The sequence below is a fragment of the Monodon monoceros genome, unplaced genomic scaffold (assembly GCF_005190385.1).
Source record: "Monodon monoceros isolate NGI ecotype Baffin Bay Population unplaced genomic scaffold, NGI_Narwhal_1 Super_Scaffold_18, whole genome shotgun sequence".
Taxonomy (NCBI): domain Eukaryota; kingdom Metazoa; phylum Chordata; class Mammalia; order Artiodactyla; family Monodontidae; genus Monodon; species Monodon monoceros.
In genome coordinates, this window is record NW_021703774.1 from 56,239,242 (window position 1) to 56,255,544 (window position 16,303).

Genomic DNA, 16,303 nt, shown 5'->3' on the forward strand with positions numbered 1-16,303 from the left:
CCAGCTGAGGACACTTGAGGCTCAGAGAGGCTAAGTAATTTGGCCAAGGCCTTACAGCTAATGGAAGAGCTGGGATTATAATCCAGGTTGAATACTAGAGTTAGCACTTTGAGCCAGTACACCTGGCTCCCAGTTATGGATTAGTTAGTTGTATTTATTCTGATTGCCACAAAGACTGTCTGTGAAATAGGTGTTGGTGGACTGTCCTTGTTCATTTGCAGAGCTGAGGTAATCTGAGGTAATTTATCAAGTTGGCAGAAGAAAAGAATGTGGGTAGAAGAGGAGAGACAAGGAACGTCAGCCAGTGAGGTCACTGTTCAGTCATCAAATATTTATTTTGCAGTCTTTTTATCAGGCAGTGTTTTACCTGAACATGGTTCCTCTCAAGAACTCACCATTCATTAGGAGACAGACACAAAAAGAAAATTATACTATAGTAAGAACAGAACAATGATAGAGTAGTACATGAGGCACAATCATTACAAAGGGGCAGTCAACTCTGCTTTGGGGAATCAGGGAAGGCTTCACAGAGGGCGAAGATCAAGCTCTCTCTAGAAAGACAGTCAGGTATGGATTCGAGGGGCTGGAAGAGGCAACAGCTTGTGCCAAAGTGAGGAGGTACAGCACAGTCCGTAGTCTGGTAGTACTAGATGGCAGGGTTTGAAGTGGAGGGGTAGCTGCAGGACAGGATTCTGGTGACCTAGGCAAAGGGACTCAGGTCATGAAGAGTCTCCTCTTCCAGGCTAAGGAATTTATTATCTCTAATCAAGGGACAAACTTTGAAGGATTTTTACATTGGAAAGCAACATGTCTGCTCTGGATCCTTTCTGGTTGCCCTTTCCTATACACTCCCCATCATCTTTGCTTTGCTCTGTGGCTTCGGAGGCTCACCTCCTAACACATCAGTGGGTGTATTGGTAACCTAGGATTGCCATAGCAAAGTACCACAGAGTGGGTGGCTTATTCTTTCACAGTTCTGGAGGCTAGGAGTCCGGAATTGTTGGCAGGGTTGCTCCCTCTGGAGCTTTTGAGGGAGAATCTGATCTGTGCCTTTCTCTTACCTTCCAGTGTTTGCTTGCTTGGCGATCCTTAGATGCATCACTCCAATCTCTGCCTGTCTTCACGTGGCATTCTCCACTGTGACTGTGTCTCTGTGTGTCTTATCCTCTTTTTATAAGGATTCTCTTTTTATATTGGATTTAGCTCACCCTACTTCAGGATGATCTCATCTTAACTTATATACATTTGCAAAGATCCTACTTCCAAGTAAGGTCACATTCACAGGTACCAGGGGTTACGACTTGAATATATCTTCTGGTGCGGGGGGGGGGTGTGTGCAATTAAATCCACAATAGTCAGTAACCTTGCATTCTAAATTTTGGTTGGGTTAGGCCACTGGGGAGCACGGGCAGCGGGATGGAAGAGCCTAAGATTCGGCAATTAATTTCCCTAGTACTTTTGGGGTCACCATGGACTGCCTTCATTGGTCAGCTGGAGGTCATAGTTCTTGAGAGGTGGCCCTCTGTACATAATCTCTCTCTCTCTCTCCCTCTCTCTCATTCATAATTGTTTTCTCCCCTTTCCTCATTAGGCCTACGGATGGTAGAAGCACCTCATTGTTACTAGTCTGGCAGAATTTCATTCTACTTATGATTTCCCTACACTCTGCCCAAACCACTTGACATAATCTTTATATTAAATTACCTAATTTGAGTTCTATCTTATTCCTGCCAGGATCTTGATAGAAACAATGACAATATTTTTTATTTTAGAATAATTGCTTAGGTAAAGGAGGCAAAAAAAAAGGGGATACTGAGACTAGAGAGAAAGATAGTACAGTAATTCAGATAAGAGATGATTAGACCTAACCTTGGATGATAACAGTTATGATGGAGAAGTGAAGAACACAAGATATTTGGGAATAGAATTAATATGACTTGGTACAACCCTCATAACCAAGCAGATTTATCCTCGCCAAATACTTATTAAGTAAGGAGAAATTCTGTCCCATAGTTTTTCTGGCACCAGTTTCAAAAATAAGTGAAGATTTACAGATCAGTAGAAGGGAGGCGAGCAGGATAGGTGCCCCCCAAGCTTTCAAATAATGTGACATGGAGGCAGGCTTGGAGGAATCGGGAACTATTCGAGTTTTTAAGGGTTTCAGTGTCCTGTCCCACTGGGTCAGGATGGCATTTCTGGCTCCATCCCATTTTCCAGGGCCCATTAGGCGATACTGGTAAGGAGTACATGGTCCAAAGAAAACTTCCCAAGCTAGTCTGGGATCCTTGAGGAACAGAAGTGGGACATTGGGCTTCGTGCCTATGCAGGCAGCGAGTTCATCCATGTAGGAAATGTAGTCAAGTTTGTCTCCAATGGTATCTTTCATCAAACCCCTGATAGGAAAGAAGATGGATCACTTTTGATTTTCAAGTTATGAGTTACCCCACCTCCCACCATTTTGTTTCTTTCTATTGGAGTCAAACCATGTCAGGAATGTTTTTCTGTGTTGAAGAGAAAAAAATAAGAGGAGTTTATTTGCATAGGGTATTTGTGAGCATAATTAATTTTGTTAAAGGAGATGGTAGAAGGAGGCAATTGGAAGAGGAGATTTAAATAATGTTTTAGGTTCTTGAATTTGATAGGAGGATAAAATCAGATCAGTTCAAATATCTTATTTGTTGAATAAATAAACATGATAAGAAAGCATCACATATATAGCTACCTAAATTATTTTTATTGATGTTAATTGTGAGTTGAGAGGACCGTAATTGGTGTAGCAGTACTGAACATGATACAGATATAAGTACAGTTGACCCTTGAACAACGAGGGAGTTAGGGGCACCAACCCACCATGTAGTTGAAAATCCACATGAAACTTTTGATTCCCCTCAGACTTAACTACTAATAAATTATTAGTAGTTAACTGGAGGCCATACTGACAGCATAAACAGTAGATTAACACATATTTTGTATGTTGTATGCTTCTACACTGTATTCTTATAATAGAGTGAGTAAGCCAGAGAAAAGAAAATGTTATTAAGAAAATCATAAGGAAGAGAAAATATATTTACAGTACTGTACTGTACTCATCAATACCATGAGTTTATGTCATCTGTTTATAAGATGAATTGTCTATTGGTAACTATATCAATATTGTCTTATATGATACAAAATACTGTAGATGTTGTTTGTATCCCAAACACTAGACATCAAAAATGAAAAGATAATGTGAAAAAGAAATTCATATTTATTTACAAGTATAATGAATCATACATTGATAATGAAAAAGAAGCAGCAATGTGATTATTTCATGGAACCCTAGCCTATATACTAATGAATGAATCATTATAAAATTTTTATGGTATACAGCATTACAGTCATATAGTACAGTATTGGAAACATTGTTACATTAAAAAAACCCACTTACCTGTGATGACAGGCTGATAGACAGTTTCTCCAAATATGAGAGAAAGAGGCATACTGTACAGTAATGTAATTCTTTGAAAGCAAAGTTAGAAAATAGTAAGAAAACTAACACATTATTAATTTTATATTACTGTAAATATCACTCACTTTATACCTATGTAAGGATGGGCTACCCACTTCAGTACAAGTCTTACACATGATGTTCTGCATGACAAATACTTAAGCAATGATGACGATGATGACACAAAAACTTCTCATACAGTTCTTGCCGTGCAGTTTTTAGATTTTCACACGAAGACAGACACACAAACACAACAGATAAATCTATTGACGGTAGGGCATGATGATCATTTACTGTTCATTAAGGGGAAGTGGGCCATCATAAAGGTCTTCATCCTCGTCATCTCCACATTGAGTGGGCTGAGGAGGCAGAGGAAGAGGAAGCTTGGTCCTGCTGTCTTGGGGGTGGCAGAGGCAGAAGAGGTGGAGGAGATGAAGGGGAGGCTGAAGAGGCAGGTACATGTAGTGTGACTTTATGGAAACACACTGTAATTTCTGTCTGACTTTTTTGCTTTTTCATTTCTCTAAAAATGTTTCTATAAGGTACCAATTCTTCTTCCATCATTTGCTTTGGTTTCAGTGCCTGTATCATAGAAGGGTCCATGTTATAAAATAAGTCAAAATCAGTCTTAAATAATTGGAGCCCTTCTGCCAGATTGTCTAATGTCACTTTGTTTTCTGGCACTGCTTCTTCTATGTCTTCTTCCTCATCATCTTGCACTGGTTCAGAAGCACTCATCTCCATCAAGTTGTCTTCTGTTAGTTCCTCTGGTGTGGTTTCTATTAGCTCTTTTGTGTGTGTGTGTGTGTGTGTGTGTGTGTGTGTGTGTGTGTGTGTGTGTGTGGTCGCACTGTGCGTGACATGCAGGGTCTTAGTTCCCAGACCGGGGATCGAACCCTTGCCCTCTGCAGTGGAAGCACAGAGTCCTAACCATTGGATGGCCAGGGAATTCCCTCTGTTAAGCTCTTTTTTTTTTTTTTTTTTTTTTTTTGCCTGTGTTGGGTCTTCCTCTAGTTGTGGTGAGTGGGGGCTACTCTTCATTGCGGTGTGTAGGCTTCTCATTACGGTGGCTTCTCTTGTTGTGGAGCACGGGCTCTAGGTATGCGGGCTTCAGTAGTTGTGGCACGTGGGCTCAGTAGTTGTGGCTCGTGAGCTCTAGAGCGGAGGCTCAGTAGTTCTGGCAGACGGGTTTAGTTGCTCTGCAGCATGTGGGACCTTCCTGGACCAGGGGTCGAACCAGTGTCCCCTGCATTGGTGGTAGATTCTTAACCACTGTGCCACCAGGGAAGCCCTCTCTCTATTAGCTCCTGAATTTCTCCAAGATCTTTATCTTGAAACCCTTCACCACCTGCTTTTTATTTTTATTTTTTTTGCCATATCTACAATCTCTTTCATGATTTTCTTAATTGGCTCTGTCATAAATCCTGTGAAGTCATGTGCAAGATCTGGACACAGTCTTCTCCAGCAGGAATTTATTGTTTCAGGCTTGATGGCTTTCACGGCTTTTCCTGTAACAACAATGGCATCTTCAATGGTGTAATCCTTCCAGACTTTCCCGATGTTCTGTTTTCTTCCATAGCACTGACGATTCCTTCCATAGAGCACTTCAGCGCTTTGTGTTAAAATCATGGGTTCTGGGTGGCCAGGGGCATTATCCAATATCAAAAGAACTTTAAAAGACAGTCCCTTACTGGCAAGGAACTTCCTGATTTTAGGGACAAGGCATGGAAGGAACCAATCCAGAAAAAGGGTTCTCATTGTCCAGGCCTTCTTGTTGTACACCCAAAAGACTGGCAGCTGGTATTTATCTTTTCCCTTCAAGGCTTGAGGTTAGCAGCTTTATAGATAAGGCAGTCCTAATCATAAACCTGACTGCATTTACACACAACAGTAGAGTTAGCCTATGCCTTCCTGCCTTAAATTCTGGTGCTTAGTTCTCTTCTTGACTAATAAATGTCATTTGTGGCCTTTTTTTCCCCTCTAGAATAGGGCACTTTTGTTTGCATTAAGCACCTGTTCAAGCAGGTATCCCTTCTCTTCAATGATTGTCTTGGTGTCTTGGAACTTTGTCTGCTGCCTCTTGGTCAGCAGAAGCTGCTCCTCCCATTATCTTGACATTTAAAAAAAAATTAATCAATTAATTAATTAATTTTTGGCTCCATTGGGTCTTCGTTGCTGCGCATGGGCTTTCTCTAGTTAACGGTGAGCGGGGGCTACTCTTCGTTGTGCTGTGCGGCTTCTCATTGCAGTGGTTTCTCTTGTTGCAGAGCACAGGCCCTAGGCGCGCAGGCTTCAGTAGTTGTGGCATGTGGGCTCAGTAGTTGTGGCTCATGGGCTCTAGAGCACAGGCTCAGTAGTTGTGGCGCGTGGGCTTAGTAGTTCCATGGCATGTGGGATCTTCCTGGACCAGGGCTTGAACCCGTGTCCCCTGCATTGGCAGGTGGATTCTTAACCACTGAGCCATGAGAGAAGTCCCTATCTTGACATTTTAAAAGACAAATCTCTTTCTAAAGTTATCAAACCATCCTTCTCTGGCATTACAATCTTCCTCACTTTTCTTTTGCTTTAAGTTGTTGTGTAATGACTTCACTTTTTCTCAAGTCATGTTAGTCTATAACTATGCCTTCCTTATAGTAATTCTGCACACATATAAAAGCTGCATTTTCAATACAAGATTAAAAGGTATTTCACAAAAAGTGCAAGGTTTTCATGCCTGCTGGCATAGCTACAGCGATGGCTTCACAAATTTTCTTTTTTAAAATAACAGTCCTTATGCTGGATTCATTTATCTTGAAAAGACAGGCAACTGCAGCTAGCAAACCTCAATCTATTGTACATATCAACTTTTTCTTGTAATGTCATGACTTTTTTCTCCTCCTTGGGAGCATTTCTAGCATCACTAGTGACACTTTTGTATGGGTCCTGTGGTATTATTCAAGGTTTACTAAACACGACGGAAAATACGTGATAACTGCAAGAGATCACTTTTTACTGAGACACGAAATTTACTGGAGAGATGAACTGCTCTTGCAGAGATGATTAGCATCACATGACATATTAAGCTGATAGTTGAAACACCTGAGCTGATCACAATAGCAACAGGAGGTGGCTATGAAGTTATTGCAGTAGTACAGTATATACTACAGTTAAGTTTCTGCTGTTATGATTTAATACTGCATCTTTACATTTATTTACATTTCTCTTGATTGTGAATGGTGCCATGCATGGTCTGTGTTTATGTGTGCAAGTTTTGATAAATTTTAAAATAGATTTTTGTATATTTGATGGTAGTAAATAATAAAGTAGACTAGTATCTACATATATTTTGCGCATTCATAATATACCTAAATTTTCTTCATTTTTTCAGTATTTCTGGGCTTTGTGATTCATTTGTGAGTTTTTTCAAATTGTCACAAACCTCCCCCAATTTTTCCAATATACTGAAAAAATTCTACGCGTAAGTGGACCCATGCAGTTCAAACCTGTGTTGTTCAAGGGTCAACTGTACAGTGTATATGAAGGCTCTGTTCCCACTTATTTCTGTTGTTAGTAAACCTTCATGATGTGCCAATGTCATTCTTTCAATTATTCATTCTTTCCTTCAATTAATCAATCAATCTTAAGTGTGTATCACATGACAGGCACCATCCTAGGTGCTGGGAGTTCAACAGTGAGTAAAACAAAGTCCTTGCTATCAAGGAACTTACATTCTAACAGGGAAAATCATCAGGCTGTAGAAAAAAAACCCCAGCCAAATAGATATAGAATATATCAAGTGGTAATAGGAATTATGAAGAAATATAAAGGAGGGTAAAGGGAAGGAGGCAATGATGAGACTGAGTGGTTTGCCATTTTATACAGTGTTCTCAGAGAAGGCTTCTCTCTTATGAGGTGATATTTGAGCAGAGTGAACCTACAGGTACGGGGTGGGGGCAGAACATTCCAGAGAGAGGGAACAGTAAGTGCAAAGGTTCTGAGGGGGCTATGCTTGGCATGTTGGAAGAGCAGGGAGCTGTCTGGAGTGACTGGAGCAGTATGGGTGAGGTGGGAGCACAGGAGGCAATGAGGGCATAGAGGTAGCTGGTTGCCTATAGGGGTGCAGAGCTGCAGGGAAGTTTCTGGGAGTGAAATGGGAAGCAGTCAGAGGGTTTTCAACAGAAGAGCAATGTTAGCATTGGTCACTCTTGTGCAGCGTCAAGGTTAGACTGTAGAATAGCAGACAGGAGGTACAGAGACCAGATAAGAGGTGACAGCAAGTGTCCTGGTGAGAGATGATTGTGGCCTGTTCTGGGGTGGTAGCAGCCAGGGTCGTGAGAAGGGTCTGGATTCTGAATTTATTTTAAGGTAAGAGTTGACAGTATTTGCTGAGGATGTGAGAGAAAAAGAGGAAAAAAAGGTCACTCCAAAGTTTTTGACTGTTCAACTGGAATAAGTAGCCATTGACTGAGAAGGGGAAAGTCTCAGAGCAGCCCATGTGCAGGTGGAGGTCGAGGGTTAGTTTTTAGACATATTAAATTTCAAACACCTATTACATATCTAAGTGGAGCTATCTAGAGGGAGTTGGATTAAGAGTTGGAGTTCCGGGTTTCCCTGGTGGCGCAGTGGTTGAGAGTCCACCTGCCGATGCAGGGGACACGGATTCGTGCCCCGGTCCGGGAAGATCCCACATGCCGCGGAGCGGCTGGGCCCGTGAGCCATGGCCGCTGAGCCTGCGCGTCTGGAGCCTGTGCTCCGCAACGGGAGAGGCCACAACAGTGAGTGGCCCGTGTACCGCAAAAAAAAAAAAAAAGAGTTGGAGCTCCGAGGAGAGATTTGGGCTAGAGATCCAAGTTTGGGAGCCATGAGTGTATGATGGCGTTTAAAGCCACAGGCCTGGTGAGGCCACCTAGGAGTAGTGTTAATAGAAGTGAGAAGAGGTCTGAGGATTAAGGCTGGGGTCCACCATTTTTCAGGAGTGAGGAAGAGGAGACACCTGTAAATGCCTAGAAAGAGCAGCCTGAGAAGTAGGAGGAGAACAAAGAGAACAGGGCTTTGGGGGCAAGTGAACAAAGGATTGCCATCTGTCCTGGGCCAGGCTCAGTGGAGTGACCTGGTCCCTCCACTGGACACATCTAGGACCACAAATCTAGTTGGATGAGTTAGGACTGAAAACGTATTCTTCTGACTCATAATGCAATTATTTCCATCCTGCCACATTGCTTCTCTAGGAATGGCTTTTATATTGAAAATCTCTTTTTTTTTTGTAATGGAATATATTGGTAGCAGGCTATATTTCATACCTTTCTATGAGCTGCTCCTTTTTCGTAGCCTCAGCCATCAATTTTTGAGATGGAGGTATCTTACAGAGTCCTGTAAGAAAAGTCAGAAACAACAGTAAAGTCACATGTGCCTCTTCTGTTGAGTTCTCCTCCCCCTGATTTCTGGCCCCCCACTGCTCCAACCTCAAAACATGTGGTCATCAAAGCTTAGAATGGAATTAGAGTGCAGAGGGTAATTTTTTGGAGGTAAATTCCCCCTCTGAATTCACTTAAGCAGGGTACTGTACTGCTGGAATTGTGAGGACAGATGCCCCGTGGCTGAGTCTGCACTGCACTGGTCATCAGGACCTGCCCCTCTTCATCTGCTTGCACTTGCACTTTACATATATTGACATATAATATTATTTATATTATACTGTATATATACCTCCACATTATATTTGTGTGTGTGCATTAAAACTATTAGCTGGTTAACTGTAAACACTTAAAATGACCCCGTTCTTATAACCCTGCTTTGGTATGTCTTCATTTTGTTACATGGGGAGGCTCAGGCATGGAAGGGGCCAGGCAGTGTCTCAATCTCACAAAGGCTGTGTCTGCTTGAGCTGTTGTGAGGATGTGCTTGTTCTCAATAATCCACCTAGACACGGACAGTCTCTCTTTTCTGGCCAGTCCTGCCCTTGTCAGTTGCCAAGTTGCTGACCTCAGGGTGTGGGGTTACTAACCTACATGAGAAAGGTCTGACTTAGCTCTGTAGTATACTTGCCACTGGGATCATTTTATCCTGTATAAAGCTGGAAAGACTTTACTTGGTGGTTCCCAGACTGCCTCTTGGAGGCTCTCTGGAGAGGCTTGCAATCACTGCTATGGTGTGATCTAATCAAGTTTTGTTTTCTCAGCTCTGTCATTCCTTTTTTTTTTTTTTTTCCTGAACGGGGGAGGGGGCAGGGCTGAGCTCTGTCATTCTGATAAGCATTTTTGAGCTCATTATAAAATATCTAAAAAATCCAGGCACTTAAGAGTCTTCTGTGTTTTTGTTTTTGTTTTGGGATTGTCTTCTTTTTTTTCATTGAACATAACATGAGATCTGTCCTCTTAACAAAATTTCTGGTGTGTAATACAGTATTGTTAAGTATAGTCACTGTGCTGTACAGCAGATCTGTAGAGCATATTCATCTAGCATAACTGAAACTTTATACTCATCAAACAACAACTCCCCATTCCCCTTCCCGCAGTCCCTGCTAACCACCATTCTACTCTCTGCTTCTATGAGCTTGACTATTTCAGATTCCTCATATAAGTGGGATCATGCAGCATTTGTCCTTCTGTGACTTATTTCATTTAGCATAATGTTCTCCAGATTCATCTATGTTGTCACAGATGGCAGGATTTTTTTTTTTAAGGTTGAGTAATATTTCATTGTCTGTATATTCTTTACCCATTTATTCACTGATGGACAGTTAAGTTGTTTCCATATCTTGACTATTGGGAACAATGCTTCCATGAATATGGCAGTGCAGATATCTCCTTGTGATGCTGACTTCAATTCTTTTGGATATATACCCAGGAGTGAGACGGCTGGGTCATATGGTACTTCTAATTTTAATTTCTTAGCCACCTCCATACTATTTTCCATAGTGGCTGCACTATTGCATTCCCACAAATAGTGTAGAAGGGTTCCAATTTTTCCACCTTCTTGTCAACACATGTTATCTTTTGTTTTTTTGATAATAGCCATTCTTATAGGTATGAGGCGATATTTCATTGTGGCTTTTTAAAAAAATTAGTTACCTATTTCATACATATTAATGTATATATGTCAATCTCAGTCTCCCAATTCATCCTACCCCCTGCCCCCACTTTCTTCCCTTGGTGTCCATAAGTTTGTTCTCTACATCTGTGTCTCAATTTCTGCCTTGCAAACAGGTTCATCTGTACCATTTTTTAGGTTTCACATATATGCGTTAATATACAATATTTGTTTTTCTCTTTCTGACTTACTTCACTCTGTATGACAGTCTCTAGATTCATCCACGTCTCTACAAATGACCCAATTTCGTTCCGTTTTATGACTGAGTAATATTCCATTGTATATATGTACCACATCTTCTTTATCTGTTCTTCTGTCGCCAGGTATTTAGGTTGCTTCCATGACCTGGCTATTGTAAATAGTGCTGCAATGAACATTGGGGTGCATGTGTCTTTTTGAAATATGGTTTTCTCTGGGTATATGCCCAGTAGTGGGATTACTGGGTCATATGGTAATTCTATTTTTAGTTTTTTAAGGAGCCTCCATACTGTTCTCCATAGTGGCTGTATCAATTTACATTCCCACCAACAGTGCAAGAGGGTTCCCTTTTCTCCACACCCTCTCTAGCATTTGTTGTTTGTAGATTTTCTGATGATGCCCATTCTGACTGGTGTGAGGTGATACCTCATTGTAATTTTGATTTGCATTTCTCTAATAATTAGTGATGTTGAGCAGCTTTTCATGTACCTCTTGGCCATCTGTATGTCTTCTTTGGAGACATGTCTATTTAGGTCTTCTGCCCGTTTTTTGATTGGGTTGTTTGTTTTTTTAATATTGAGGTGCATGAGCTGTTTATATATCTTGGAGATTAATCCTTTGTTGATTTGTTTGCAAATATTTTCTCCCATTCTGAGGGTTGTCTTTTCATCTTGTTTGTAGTTTCCTTTGCTGTGCGAAAAGTTTTAAGTTTCATTAGGTCCCATTTGTTTATTTTTGTTTTTATTTCCATTACTCTAGGAGGTGGGTCAGTAAAGATCTTGCTGTGATTTATGTCACAGAGCGTTCTTCCTGTTTTCCTCTAAGATTTGTATAGTGTCTGGTCTTACATTTAGGTCTCTAATCCATTTTGAGTTTATTTTTGTGTATGGTGTTAGGGAGTGTTCTAATTTCATTCTTTTCCATGTAGCTGTCCAGTTTTCCCAGCACCACGTATTGAAGAGACTGTCTTTTCTCCATTGTATATCCTTGCCTCCTTTGTCATAGATTAGTTGACCACAGGTGCATGGCTTTATCTCTGGGCTTTCTATCCTGTTCCATTGATCTACATTTCTGTTTTTGTGCCAGTACCATTTTGTCTTGATTACTGTAGCTTTGTAGTATAGTCTGAAGTCAGGGAGTCTGATTCCTCCAGCTCTGTTTTTTTCCCTCAAGACTGCTTTGGCTATTCAGGGTCCTTTGTGTCACCGTACAAATTTTAAGATTTTTTGTTCTAGTTCTCTAAAAAATGCCACTGGTAATTTAATAGGGATTGCATTGAATCTGTAGATTGCATTGAGTAGTATAGTCATTTTCAAAATACTGATTCTTCCAATCCAAGAATGTGGTATATCCCTCCATCTGTTTGTGTCGTCTTTGATTTCTTTAATCAGTGTCTTATAGTTTTCTGAGTACAGGGCTTTTACGTCCTTAGGTAGGTTTATTCGTAGGTAGTTCATTCTTTTTGTTGCAATGGTGAATGGGATTGTTTCCTTAATTTCTCTTTCTGGTATTTCGTTGTTAGTGTATAGGAATGCAAGAGATTTATGTGCACTAATTTTGTATCCTGCAACTTTACCAAATTCATTGATTAGCTCTAGTAGTTTTCTGGTGGCATCTTTAGGATTCTCTATGTATAGTATCATGTCATCTGCAAACAGTGACAGTTTTACTTCTTCTTTTCCAATTTGGATTCCTTTTATTTCTTTTTCTTCTCTGATTGCCATAGCTAGGACTTCCAAAACTATGTTGAATAAGAGTGGTGAGAGTGGACATCCTTGTCTTGTTCCTGATCTTAGAGGAAATGTTTTCAGCTTTTCACCATTGAGAATGATGTTTGCTGTGGGTTTGTCATACTTGGCCTTTATTATGTTGAGGTAGGTTCCCTCTATGCCCACTTTCTGGAGAGTTTTTTATCATAAATGGGTGTTGAATTTTGTCAAAAGCTTTTTCTCCATCTATTGAGATGATCATGTTGTTTTTATTCTTCAGTTTGTTAATATGATGTATCACATTGATTGATTGGCGTATATTGAAGAATCCTTGCATCCCTGGGATTAATCCCACTTGATCATGGTGTATGATCCTTTCCATGTGTTGTTGGATTCTGTTTGCTAGTATTTTGTTGAGGATTTTTGCATCTATATTCATCATTGATATTGGTCTGTAATTTTCTTTTTTTGTAGTATCTTTGTCTGGTTTTGGTATCAGGGTGATGGTGGCCTCGCAGAGTGAGTTTGGGAGTGCTCCTTCCTCTGCAATTTTTGGGAGGAGTTTGAGAAGGATGGGTGTTAACTCTTCTCTAAATGTTTGATAGAATTCACCTGTGAATCCATCTGGGCCTGGACTTTTGTTTGTTGGAAGATTTTTAATCACAGTTTCAATTTCATTACTTGGGATTGGTCTGTTCATATTTTCTATTTCTTCCTGGTTCAGTCTTGGAAGGTTATACCTTTCTAAGAATTTGTCCAGTTCTTCCAGGTTGTCCATTTTATTGGTATAGTGTTGCTTGTAGTAATCTCTTATGATGCTTTGTATTTCTGCGGTGTCCGTTGTAACTTTTCCTTTTTCACTTCTAATTTTATTGATTTGAGTCCTCTCCCTCTTTTTCTTGATGAGCCTGGCTAATAGTTTATCAATTTTGTTTATCTTCTCAAAGAACCAGCTTTTAGTTTTATTGATCTTTGCTATTGTTTTAATATAATTGGAAAATGCTGTGAAAGCACTTTAATTAGCCTTAAGTAAACATTTGTAATAATTTAATCACAAATGCCATGGAATTTTTTCTGTAATACAAATAAATGAGATTTCCTAATCACCTTCTCCTCCCCTCCACTCCTCACCCTCCCAGTTAAAATATCATGTTTGTCAGTTTAGGAGAACATTTTAAAGTATGGTTGATATCTAATGCATTTTTACAGTGTGACAGAAATCAATATTACTTAATATTGTGTTATATGCTATTTATAAATTATTGGTGATTGTTTTTATTCATTAAGGGTATAATTCTGCTAAAGGACAGCTGGTTGGCTCAACTGTGATTGCTGTTTATATTTTTACAAATGCAATAATACAGTTACAAATGGAATTCTTTAAAATGCTTATGAATCTAAAACTTGCCCTACTTTACAGAGGTATGATAATAATAGCAATAGTAAGAACAACAGCTATAAGTTAATGAGCATTTACTCTGTGCCAAGAACTGTGCTAATTGCTTTGTAGACATTATTCATTTTACAAAACCTCCGTGAAACAGGTTTTATTATCCTCATTTTACAGAAAAAGGGACTGAGATTTAAAGAGGTCCTCGCAAAGCTAATGAGTTGGGATTGGACCCCAGTAGCCCTGACTCTGTCACCTCTGCTCTTACAGTGATAACTGATAGCAATCTGTGTCCAGTGTCTACAGTGTTTTTATGGGCATTGCTTAAAAGTCACTATCTCCTTAGACCCCAACTTTATTCACAGTGTATATTATTTCAGTGTCTTTCTTAGGAAGCAATATAAAACTCTACTGATAGTCATAAATGGAAAGACTTAGGAGTAAATGGACTAAACTAGACTTGATTTGACTAGAGTAGTATAAAACAGGATCCTGAAGCTTCTAATATTTTCAGTTACTCTGAGAAATGTGATTTTATTTTGTTGTCCAAATTTATTCTATCCACAGAGTCAAAGCCTCTTTTTCCACTCAGTCACATTAATGACATAAGCACACCCATCATAATATTACACATATATAAAATTAATTCTTCACTAAAATTTTTTTGGATGTTTTATGTTACTTTAACTCACATTTGTTTGATTTTAGCTAAATCTCAGGGGACTGGTTTCAAGACTCATTTGTTCACATAGGGCTTTAAATAGAGTCCAGGTACCTTTGAATACTCTTGTGGCCCATCGTGCTTGGAGCTCTGTGCCTGCTAAGATGGATCCTGTAAGGCTGATGAAGCCAATCATAGCCAGTGTTGTCCTCTCTAGGTTTGAGGGAAAGACCAGCTTATACAGGAATGTCTTCTTTGTACAAAGGCTTTTGAGAGGTTCTTCCAGAAAGGGAAAAGAAAAGGTGTATCCTGTAGTGAAGATCACAACATCGATGTTTTCTTCCACTGTCCCGTCTTCAAAGAGAGCAGAGGTTTCTGTAAACTCCTTCACGCCGGTTTTCATAGTGACTGTCCCACAGAGGATACAGGTTGGCAGCTCATCATTCACAATTGTTTTTGGTTTTTTCCTTTGACACAGAGGAGAAAATTATTCACTGTGGTTATATTTATAAGACACTCAGCAAATGATTTATTTAGTCAATTCAGAATATCTGCCACGTCAAGGGAGTAAATTGACCAATGTCTAATTCAAAGTTGTCTATCTGACTTACTGTTTCTATAACATCTTTTGTTTTCCTGCTCCCAGTAGAAGGCATGTAGAAAATGACTAAACCCACTCTTTCCTGTGGGGTTTAAAATTCTCTATCTCTTGGGTCTAATTTCTGGAGCAATGTCAGGATCAAGTACACAACAATCCATTTGATAGTCAGTTTTGGGTCCACATCACCCAGGCCTCAAAGGATTGGCATTTGGCAAAGAGGAAATTACAAAAAAATTTTTGGATTAAAAAAATTGAATCTGATAGATTTTCATAATAAATATTTTCATTATGAACATTCTACCTAATTGCAGCAGACATAATGTCTATAAAATTTACATGTTGAATCATTCGTTGTTATTAATTTTCTTTGTAAGTTGAAAGCCATCTTACCCAAGAAAAAATATTTGGGTCATGCATATAATAAAAATCACATTTAATGACTTTACATTCATTTCAAAGTTTTCCTTTTCCTTGCCAATGTGTAGCTCTATATAGATGTGTATTAAAATATATAACTCTAGGAATTCCTATTGGCAATTCATACCTCTAATCGTTCAGCCAGAGTAGACATTTATTAAAGGTTAGTGAGAGCTGGCCATCTGCACTCACTGTTGCTGCAAATATTCTATTTGTGGATGGCAGCCATCCTGTGAACCCTCAAGGCCAATTTAAATTGCATAATTTTCAAACTGGAAATAAAGTTTCCATCCTTCATTTTCTTCTAGCCTCATCAATTACTATTTTGCTACCAGACAGAGAGTACTCCTATTTCAAGAACTTCTGTGGTACTGATAGACATTGTCTTAAAAGAATAAGCTTAGAACAGGATAAACAAAGGCAATGTCACAATTATTGAACATTTTGAGTTCAATATTTTGAATAAAATAGAATGAGAAATATTGATTAAATAACTTTACCATTAAATAAAAATATAAGTACCCCTTAGTAATATTTAGTCCATAATTCGTATGATCAAATCTTTTATTCAAGCCCCTCTCTCGACTCCACTTTAGTACACATGAAGGCAGAACTTGTGCAGTAAAATTGTGGCGTCTTGTAGCCATCATATTAAATGGGTAGCCCCCATTTGAAGAGCGGCTGATGACCCAGGTACCCGTTCTAGTACTGAGAAGAACCTAAAAAGTAAGGCAAGAAGGATAAATACATGTGCATCATTTTTGTAGTATTT

At 39.5% G+C, this 16,303-nt stretch overlaps 1 protein-coding gene across 1 annotated transcript in view; it reads right to left on the bottom strand.

Annotated features, from left to right (window-relative positions):
• Positions 1-310: 310 nt before the first annotated feature.
• FMO4 (flavin containing dimethylaniline monoxygenase 4) overlaps positions 311-16,303 on the bottom strand; it is a 34,334-nt gene continuing 18,341 nt past the window's right edge. The window contains 5 exon segments of the mRNA XM_029229846.1: positions 311-2,040; positions 2,042-2,393; positions 8,767-8,836; positions 14,628-14,980; positions 16,054-16,250. Coding sequence (XP_029085679.1) covers positions 1,966-2,040; positions 2,042-2,393; positions 8,767-8,836; positions 14,628-14,980; positions 16,054-16,250 — 1,047 coding nt within the window. The 3' untranslated portion in view covers positions 311-1,965.